The sequence below is a fragment of the Mytilus trossulus genome, chromosome 5 (assembly GCF_036588685.1).
Source record: "Mytilus trossulus isolate FHL-02 chromosome 5, PNRI_Mtr1.1.1.hap1, whole genome shotgun sequence".
Lineage (NCBI taxonomy): Eukaryota > Metazoa > Mollusca > Bivalvia > Mytilida > Mytilidae > Mytilus > Mytilus trossulus.
The window spans coordinates 58240424-58250940 of NC_086377.1; the positions used below are offsets into that span (position 1 = coordinate 58240424).

General features: G+C 32.3%; 1 protein-coding gene across 1 annotated transcript; it reads left to right on the forward strand.

The window, feature by feature from the left end:
* The first annotated feature begins 329 nt into the window (after positions 1-329).
* LOC134718971 (uncharacterized) lies at positions 330-9472 on the forward strand. The gene is made up of 8 exons (XM_063581856.1): positions 330-418; positions 2642-2847; positions 4443-4605; positions 5925-6016; positions 7178-7391; positions 8129-8284; positions 8737-8835; positions 9263-9472. The coding sequence occupies exons 1-8, from the start codon at positions 379-381 to the stop codon at positions 9415-9417; spliced, it is 1125 nt and encodes a 374-aa protein (XP_063437926.1). The 5' UTR covers positions 330-378; the 3' UTR covers positions 9418-9472.
* Positions 9473-10517: the final 1045 nt, after the last annotated feature.

Genomic DNA, 10517 nt, shown 5'->3' on the forward strand with positions numbered 1-10517 from the left:
AGCATGTGCCTTCTTGTAATCTTCAACATATTGAAGTTAAGAAGTATTATGTAGAGATAGATGTAGATAAGCAGTGATCCGAATTATTTTGTCATAAAACAATAAATGAATGATCCTTAACAAGCCATAAACTTTTAGATATTTCCATGTTTCCATAAATTTCAAGAATATATACCATAGAAATATATCTGATTAAGTTTATTCAACTTCAATGCCCTGAATATTAATATTTTTTAGTAAGGCGAACGGACTCTAAGGGCGAACGAACTCAGGGCAAACGGACCTAGGGCGAACATGTTACTAGGGCGAACGGTCCCGATACCTATTTTTAGCAGTCACAAGATAGAAACAGTTATACAAAAGATTACCAGAATCACTATGATTAGAAGCAGTGTCATGTTTAGAACATTTGCTCTATGTATGCATCAACTTTCAGGCTATTTACTTTTTATTGATAAAACATTAAAGCAAATTGAAAATACGGGTATAATTTGAAGACATTCAAAAAAGGTTCATTGGTTGATCAATTCAATTTCTCACACTCATCTTGTCCAAAAAATTATGACGTTTTGCAATGCTATTTTTTTCTGGGACTCCCACCTTAGTTATTTGGACTTCTTGTTTTCTATTCATGTCAAATTTCCTTGATTTCCATTAAATGGAAGTTCAGGAAAGAGTTGTGTAACAGAACCCCAGGAATCCAACCTCAGCATCACCCCTAAGTTACATGCTAAACATAGACTCATAGTCAGAGATTTCTCTGACGTCCAACGGCTGTTTTTGCCAGACAAACTGCCTTTACTGGGGTCTTGGGAACTCAGAGCTTGTCCCATATCAAAGGGTGGATATTTACCCACCCAAAATACACCTTATCGCTATTTCCGCTTGACCCGAGAATCTGTTCCGCTTGAACTATTGGCGTCATACAACAATCACTTTTCCATTGTGGCGTCAGACATTTTGAATTATGACGTCAAAATTTTACGGGACCCTGTGTGATGTCCAGTAATGGCGGACAAATAGCGATAAGGTGTATAGATGCGCTGCTTCATCGCTTCTGGTGCTAACTAACAGCCTCTGATGAGTTAAGCCTTTTTCAACTGATTTTTATAGTTCGTTCTTTTGTTGTACTGTTATACCACTGTCCCAGGTTAGGGGAGGGTTGGGATCCCTCTTACATGTTTAACCCCGCCACATTATTTATGTATGTGCCTGTCCCAAGTCAGGAGCCTGTAATTCAGTGGTTGTCGTTTGTGTATGTGTTACATATTTGTTTTTCGTTCATTCTTTTCAGAAACAAAATAAACTTGTCAAAGGAGAAGTAAACTTTTACCATGCATGACTTGAAAGGAAGTACTTTATTGATTTTAGCCAACTAAAGCAGGTTAAAATGTGGAAACCATGTAGATGGTATACAGGTCACAAATATCACATGGTGCCTATTTTAAAGATTTTAATTCCAAGATAAAAGTTTTTTTCTTTACTGGATTTAAATAATTTTACATTGCCAATGATTTGGAATAAATTGTATAATAACTGGAATTTCAAAACCAAATATAAATACATTTTTTTGGCTAAAACATCCAGATACAATGATTATGGTACATGTATCCTGTATCAATGAAGAAAATATGGAAATTTCTGAATAAATTGTACTAATTGTTTTCAAAACAAGCTAATATTTAGGAGTTAATACTGTTACATTTAAGATGGATTTTAAGAAAAAGTATACTGTTCAGATTATTTTAAGCAGATTTTGCAATAAAATAAAACTAAAAAAATGCTTTCGGTTTCTTATGGTTTCCTGTCGCGTTTAAAAAAAACTTTAATTTAACATTGAAAGTAGATTTTAAATATTAACATGAAGCAAGTAACACTAGTAATGGTGGTCATTTATGTCTTTTGAAATATATTGTGCAAAATAAAGAAAATAAAGATTGGTTTCCTGTTTGGTCTTGTCATGTAAACGGTGAATTGAAATGTATTAATTTTTTCTTGAAAAACTCAATTGTTCCATTAATACTATTCTAACACCAACACAACCCACAGAATAAAATTTAAAGTTTTAGAACTTATAAAAAAAGGATACAAAAAGAAACCAAAGGCCGAATACCAAATTATGGCCTTTTTCTCCTAATCACAAATATGAATCTATAAATGTATACATAAAAACGTCTCAAATGAGAGTAACTGTAATATGTATTCAATTACAAATGTATGTAACTGAAGATTTTGTAAACTTAGTTTAGTTTACATCTTTTTATTTGCTAAAACAGAAAAATAGGACTAGACACTTTTCATGTACTTAATACATGACAATGCACGAAAAACTGAGAAAAAGTACAGAAAAATCACAAACTTTATTTGCCTTTCAAAACCACTTTTACGTGTACACAGTTTGAAATTGATTTTTTTTAATCAAGAATGACATAAAAAATGATTTTGCTTAAACCACTATCTGACTATCTTTACTATGAATAAAGTAGAATCACAAATACAATGAACTTAGAAGAAAATTTAAAATGGAAAGTCCCTAATCAAATGGTAAAATTAAATGATAACACACATTAAATGAATGAACAACAACAAACCTACTGTAAATATTTGATGTAGAAATTAACTCTTATCTTATCTATTTCAGTGAGTTTATATTTTGTCTACCCATCACAACAAGCACGTACTACAACTGAACGACCTGTCAGTCAAAAGGATGCCTGCTCTTTCTGGAGTAACTTTACAAGTCAGATGAATAATGTCTACAAAACATACAACTACCTTAATTATAACTGCACATATGATCCACAAAAATGTAATGGAGCAGACTGCACTGGTTCCATTTATTACAAGGTTTGTATAGCAGGGACCCAGTAGCCTTTACATGGTATCTAGAATTCGAGCTTGGCTCAGAAATATTTACCAACTGTTTGGCTTGATATTATTTTACTAGACCATCAAAAATATACTGCGGTCGTCATCATAAAATTGATGTAGCCATTGCAGAGAGGGGCATTAAGTTTTATCCTTGTCCATATGTCTGTCTGTACATTAAAAAGTTTCCAGGCCATACAGTTACATATTATGGATGTATGGTTTACTTTTATAAATTGTTATTTGGATGGAGAGTTGTCTCATTGACACTCACACCACATCTTCCTATATCTATCGAATTAAATAGTTTACCCCAATCAAATGTTATGAAAGTAATACAAAATGTCAATTACCATAAGATTCAAGTTTTAAATTTGGTGGCGTCACTTTAACGTTCTAGAGTAATGCCCCTTAACAAATGGAAAAATTGCGGGAATTTTTGTTTCTGCTCTTTTACTCAAGTTTGCCTCAACCAAAAGTTAGAAAACTTGTACAAGATAGTTATTATCATATTTAAAATTTTGTCGGTGTCACTTTATATTTAACTGACCCAAACTGTTCTAAAGTTATGCCTCTGTATACATAGTATATGGTATAGATGGCAAAACTTTCTAAATTTTTCATTTCTTTTCCTTTTCTTTAGTTTTCCTCAACCAAATGAACAATAGTAAATATTACATTTACCACACAACTCAGATCAAGTTCAAATCTGGGTAACAACACTTTTACTCCTTGCTTTCAAAATTCCTATAGGGAGCATACTTTATATAATTGTTTAAATAAACCAATTTTTCAAGACTTTTACTGTTCTTCAGTTTATTATGTTTTTAATTACTTTATATGACATGTGCAAAAAATGATGTGTGACAATGTGTGATATGCAATGGGGGTCATCATCTGTGTCGTATGAACATGATGAACACATGTACATTCCCAATTAGTTTTACATTCTCAGAAACTTATTAGTGTTGCCTTGGTATAGTCTTCCCTTCTTTAGAAAAGATTGGTATGTTATTATTTTTTTAGGTGCTGGGCATGTTTTTCTATGTTGTGATGATATGCTATTGTTTCAGAAAAAGGGAGAAGTTTTGGGTACTATTAAAACATTTAATCCCGCTGCAAATGTTTCTACCTGTCCTAAGTCAGGAATCTGATGTACAGTTGTTGTCATTTGTTTATGTAATTTATACGTGTTTCTCTTTTCTTGTTTTTTATATAGATTAAACCATTGGTTTTCCCGTTTGGATGGTAATACACTTATTATGTCTAGTAATTTTGGGGCCCTTTATAGCTTGTTGTTTTCTGTGTGAGCCAAGGCTCCATGTTGAAGGCTGTGCATTGAACTATAACGGTTTACTTTTATAAATTGTTATTTGAATGGAGAGTTGTCTCATTGGCACTCACACCACATCTTCCTATATCTATAATGGTTAACTTTTATAAATTGTTATTTGGACGGAGAGTTGTCTCATTGGCACTCACACCACACCTTCTTATATCTATATATTTTTATTTTAATAACGTTAATGGATAAAACTAGAGGATTCTAAATATCTTTTTTCTTCTATTTATAGGTGCTAGATAAAGAAGTGATCAATGTATCGTTTTGTTTTGGGTTGAGAATCAATCATTGTGACCACCCTAACATATCTATGGATATATATTATGCTGACCCAAAAAATTCCTCGGTTTCATTTACTGACCGAATACATCACAATGATAAGAAAGAGATCACAAGTAAGTAATATCTAGACTTAAGTCAGTGGCAAATCCAGAGGGGTTCCGTGGATCAGAAAGTTTATATCCCTTACAGGGCATTAGCACTCTACTATATAATATTTTTTAACTAGGATTGTCAGTTTTCATACCAAAGGTCAGTGGCACTCTCAGGGGACTGTGGCTTCCTCCACCAATAAAAACGGACCACCATTTAATAGTACAATAGTGTTGAAAGTGGCATTAAACACCAATCAACCAATCAATCAAGAGTTGTCATAAATAATCTTGTCTTTACTTTTTAAAATAAATAAGCATCAATTGACACAATTTCAACAAGAGTTTTGTCATCATGTTCAATTGCACAAATTCCTGCATAAATCAGGCAATGTTATTTGTTATGCTAGCCTTTAAGAATAGTTTTCTTATAAACTACACAACAGCCCGGTGGATTTAACTTTTCCACTGGCCCACCGTGGACAGCCCATCAGTGCTCACTCCAGCTACATGTATAATCTCTTTTTTTGTAAAAATATTGATTACAAATGCTTATCTGCTTTGTTCAATTGATTGTATTTGCAAGTCTTTTGACTAAAAAAAAGAAATTACATGCCCACTCCTATGGGTGGGTAGAGTGGACAAGATAGGAATGTTGTCCACCCGATGCCCACTCCCACTGTAGACGGGTGGACAAAGCAGAATCCACCTGAGCTGTAGTGTATTTTAACATCTTTTAGCTTTTCCTGATTCATCACAATGATCTATTATCAGAATTGTGTGCATGTATCAATTTGGTTAGTCAAATAGGAAAATCAAACATTTTCCCAATAGCAGCAAATGGAAATAATTCAATTACATTATTCTAAATCTTTCAATAGGATATTTCATGTAAACACTTAACCCATCTGGGTCAATATTCCTAATGCGCCTTCAATTGAGGAAACACAAAAGTTGTGTGTAAACAAAAAATTTCTTTGTAGTGATATTTGACATGTTGAATTTTCAAAGAACTTGTGAAAAATGGGATTTTTTACCATGAAGAGCCGCATCACAAAAGGATTTGCAGGGTATGCTAATTTACAGAAAAACGAATCACACTTCTAACCTGGAAAAATTAACCACATATATGAAAATATCTCAGCTTCGAAACGAGCAATCATACATATCCAAGTTAAGGATACAGACTGAGCTACAGAACTTCAGAAGAAAACATTCAATGTTACTATACATGTTTTCATAAATACCAGGAACAAATCGCACTGGACCGATTTCTTACCGCCTGTGGAGAAACAATTGCGCATATTGCCCCATTTTATCTATATTCTACTTAAATATTTCAGGTTTGAAGATGGACTTAGCAAGTATAGGGACTGCACAACCATTCCTTTTCTTTCACCTGACCAAACCAGTCCCACATCATGTACTGTTTGGGGTAAGATTACAGCTAATTTCCTAATGCTTGTAGAGTATAACTTTGGTAGGCTTGCTTGGTCTGTTTGTATAAACGTTAATTCAAAGTTTCTAATTAACATTGACATCATCAAACAATAAATAGACATACTTTAACTTGTATAAATCATATAAATTTGATTAGACGTTATCCTTAGTACAATTGCACAATATACAAACAAAGCAAGCTAGCTAACCAAAGTCTTACCCTGCATGCATTAGGAAATTAGCTGTAATGGAGAATGTCATTTGATATTTGGTGGAGAATTTTGATGTATACTCATCATAATCATTTATGTAGATGTTTTGTCGCCTTTAGGTGGTACCTAACACTACAGGGAGATAACTCTGTAAAATCAACAATAAACATACGTTTTATACACAATGTGTTGTGAAGAGAATATTAAGCTTCTCAATGATTAAAATAAGTGTTTGTCAAACTGCTATATAACCAGTGTAATATATCTGAAAAAACTGTTGGTTCAAATTTATTGAAATTTTTATATTTTTGTCAAAGGGTCAAAATAACTACTTTGTCAAAGTTTTAAGAAAATTGAACAAGCCAAATTAATTTTAGTTAAAGTGTTGGGTACCACCTTAACTAAAAAAAACAGCAATTTTTTAATCATTTGCTTGAAGCCCTTTTCTAGGTTTACCTTTTTCAGGAACACTGTGTGCCAAATCTTTTGAAACTAATGATGTAATGTAATAGATAAGAAACTCAGTTAAAAAGAGCTATTTGACCAAAAAAGACCTACATCATGTAATGATATCAAAATCCATCTTAAGTCAACTTTGCCTGAGGCAGTTGAAACTTTAGTTTCACAACATTTTATTAAGTTATAAACCAACAAATTACATAAGAACCGAAATATCATCAATGAGTAAAAAAATTTTTGATACAAGAACTTACTGGGGATTCATTTATATTCATTGGATACCAATTTTTATGAACTTCATAGGAGCATGCAAAGGGAACCACAAATTTACTTCAACGAAATACAAATTTCTAAAAGGAATATGTGCAGACTGCACAAACCTTGAAATTTAGTATCAACGCAAATTACAAGTTTTCCTAAATCCACAAAAATTGGTACCCATGAACATGATGAAAATAAATGAAATGATTTTTTTTCCATTGCAGATAAGATTAAAAGTTCGACTGACATCAAGTTTTTTGGGTATTGAATCTTGGCCTTCACAGTACCAACAAGATATCGTTCCAAAAACAGAAATTCCTGCTACCCCATGTCCTAGGGGTGTAAAAACAACCTCACCTCCTCTTACTGCTGCCACATGTGTGCACAACCCTGTAATGATTCCTCGTACAACAGCTGTGCCATTTCCAATCAAATCTCGTAAGTATATGTTTAATTTTTCCGTGGTTGCAAATATTTGCTTCAATGAATTGTGGATTCATTTAATTTCATAGATAGAAGAAAGATTTTATTTAATGTGGATGCTATTTTTCCTTACTTTGCTTCAATGGATTGTGGATTCATTTTATTGCAAGATTGATGAAAGATTTTATTTATTGTAGATACTTTGATATAATGATGTTGTTGAAATTTGTATGCACATTTCATGGAATTATTTTCATCTTTGAAGGCTTTAAATCATGGTTCACATATTATCCCCACAAAATCATAGAAAAAAATATTCTACAAAATTTATTAAAGAATTATAGTATAACTTATCGTCATATTTGAATATAAAAAATATGACAACGCGTGACAGAACGACACATGGATTAAACGAGTGTGCATCGTTACACAGCTGTTTATATAGCAGTTTGACAAAAACTTGTTTTGATCATTGAGAAGCTTTTAAAATATTCCTTTCATTACACAACCTCATTAAAACGTTCTGCTGGTTTTACATAGTTATCTCCCTGTAGTGTTAGATGTGAAGGCTTTAAATCAAGGTTCACATATTATCCCCACAAAATCATAGAAAAAAATATTCCACAAGAGACCAATTGATGTTAACAACTATAGGTTGCGTACTATCTTCAACAATTAGTAAAACCCATATGTCTTAGTCAGCTATCACAACAAGGTCTCAAAATAATAACTATATATTTCTTTTTTTAAAGCATCTTACAACAAAGCATGTGATCTATCTGCCTTTGACAGCTGTACTAGTGGTCCGAATGAAAAGTGTAAACAGAAAAATGAGACCCATGGAATTTGTGTATGTGTTGATGACCACATTCTGAGCCCCAATACGGGTACTTGCTCAGGAAATCAAGGTAAGAAAAATCAACTTGTCTATTGAACTTTAAAATCCAAAATTACAATTATGTTAAGGTAGTACCTAGTACACTAGTACTACAGGGTGATTAGGGTTTAAGAATCAGCTGAATGTTTTAATCAAATTCTATTGTTTAAGAAATATTAAGCATTTCAATGATAAAAATTAGTGTTTTTTCTAAATTTTATGAAAAATGCCAAATTAGTTTTAGTCAAGGTTTTGGTATCCACTGAAAAGTATGCAAAACATGTTTGAATTAAAAATTCAAATAAAAAAATGCAAAAGTTACAGAACTTTATTCAAAATTTGTTTTAAACTGCCAACATCAATCTTGATTTTTTAAATTTATTTCAGGCCCTTAGCTCATTGTATCATTTTTAGGGGAAAACATCAAAATTGTATTTATGTAAGAAAGTATTTATTTTTTAATGGTTGATTTTTTTTTTACAGTTACCCCTCATTGGATTTTTGGTCCCATTACCACTGCTTTACCTGCTGTTATCCCTCATAGTCAGCCACAGACAGGGAACAAGTCCACATCTGTCAGCAGTAAGTTTCAGGAAAAAAATTCAAATATGAAAATAAGAAGATATGGTATGATTTACAATGAGACAACTCTCCACAAGAGACCAATTGATGTTAACAACTATAGGTTGCTTACAATCTTCAACAATTAGTAAAATCCATATGGCTTAGTCAGCTATCATAACAAGGTCTCAAAATGATAAATGTAAAATAATTTGAAAACAGAAAATATGTTAGTGATCAAATCTGTGAGCCAGTTCATCACTGGAGCTGTGCATACATTTGTATAGCTTTATTTATCCTTCTTCATTGCTATTAATAGAGATTTTTTTTAGTAATTTCAATACCTGCACTATTCACAATCTTTTAGATGAATAAAATGACATGTGAAATTTACATTTTATTTTCTGTTTTTAATTGTCAATCATGTGACTATAATTGCTATTTTTAGAATCAGTTCTGATTGGTGGAATAGTTGGAGGTATTATATTTATAGCCATAATTGGAGTTGTTGTGGTTGTGGCCTGCAAACGTCATCACAACAATAGACAGTACATAGGACGCCTCTTATTGGACACAGATGAAGACACTGATAATGTTATATAAATGAAAAGGAGGCTTGGAGATGAAAAGGAGGCTTGGAGATGAAAAGGAGGCTGAGAATTGAAAAAGGGGCTGGGTTAAAAAAAAAAGACAGGATAAGGTCTCAGCTCATGTGATATAGATGTCTCTTTAGTATCAATTAGTAAAAGTTTCTTTTGAACCTGGATGTTGATGAAGTTAGCCTAATAAATAAATCTGATGTATAATGATGGTTCTAAAGGAAGAATTTCAATTTTGGATTTTACAGCCTCTAAGGACTTTTTGTGATATGCTTTTTGAATCTGGTTTCTATTGTTTTTTCTTTAATTTACCTTCATCATGTTGATGTGTAGGATAATTTGAATATTTATTTTCATTTTTTATTTGAAATTTTGGCCAATATAAATTTTTGAGCCAATGACACTTTATAGGCTATGATAAGTCTTTTGCTTGTAATTTGTTAAGACTTGAATGTATATTCATTTGTCAGTATATTTAAAAACTTGAGCTGGAAGGTGTTGAGCTGATAATTTTATGTAGTTTGATTTACAAACTCCCTCATGCATACAAAGATCTTAAGTTATTTTTTGGAGGCTGACTTATATTACCGTATTTAGCTGTATATAGTACGCAGTAGGAAATCTTACTGTTTTTCTGTACCTCAACTAGTCTGTCTGTTTGTACTCTGTCTGTATAGGGTTTTGTATATGCAATTCCTGCTTAATGGCTAGACATATTTTAACGACCTCTACACATTTGTGGAACATTGCCGGAAAGTGTTTTTAAAAGAATATTGTCCCAGTCCTACTTGTTAAAGGGGTTACAATTCAAATTTCTCACTTAGATTTTATAACAAATGGTATTGCAGCTTGAAAGGGTATCTCATCCTTAATGGATAAGTCCTATAATATAAGTCAAACATGTTTTAGGAGAGATAATCAAATTAAAAGGGGGTAACATATTAAAGGGACATAACATATTGAAGTGAAGATGACTTCTTTAAAGGAGCGATAATCAAATCTGCAGGACTGGGTATAGTTTTCTGAGTTCACCCTTAGTCCTAAATTGAATCATGATTGTTAATTGATTGATAATTTTTATGTCTGTAAAAAAGAGTTGAGCAA

What these genes read in the sequence shown, in the direction of transcription:
- LOC134718971 (XM_063581856.1), top strand. Translation starts at nt 379, where the DNA reads ATGATTAGAAGCAGTGTCATGTTTAGAACATTTGCTCTAT. An exon ending in CACATCATGTACTGTTTGGG is followed by an intron (nt 6,017 to 7,177) that starts GTAAGATTACAG and finishes TTTCCATTGCAG; the next exon opens with ATAAGATTAAAAGTTCGACT. An exon ending in TACTTGCTCAGGAAATCAAG is followed by an intron (nt 8,285 to 8,736) that starts GTAAGAAAAATC and finishes TTTTTTTTACAG; the next exon opens with TTACCCCTCATTGGATTTTT.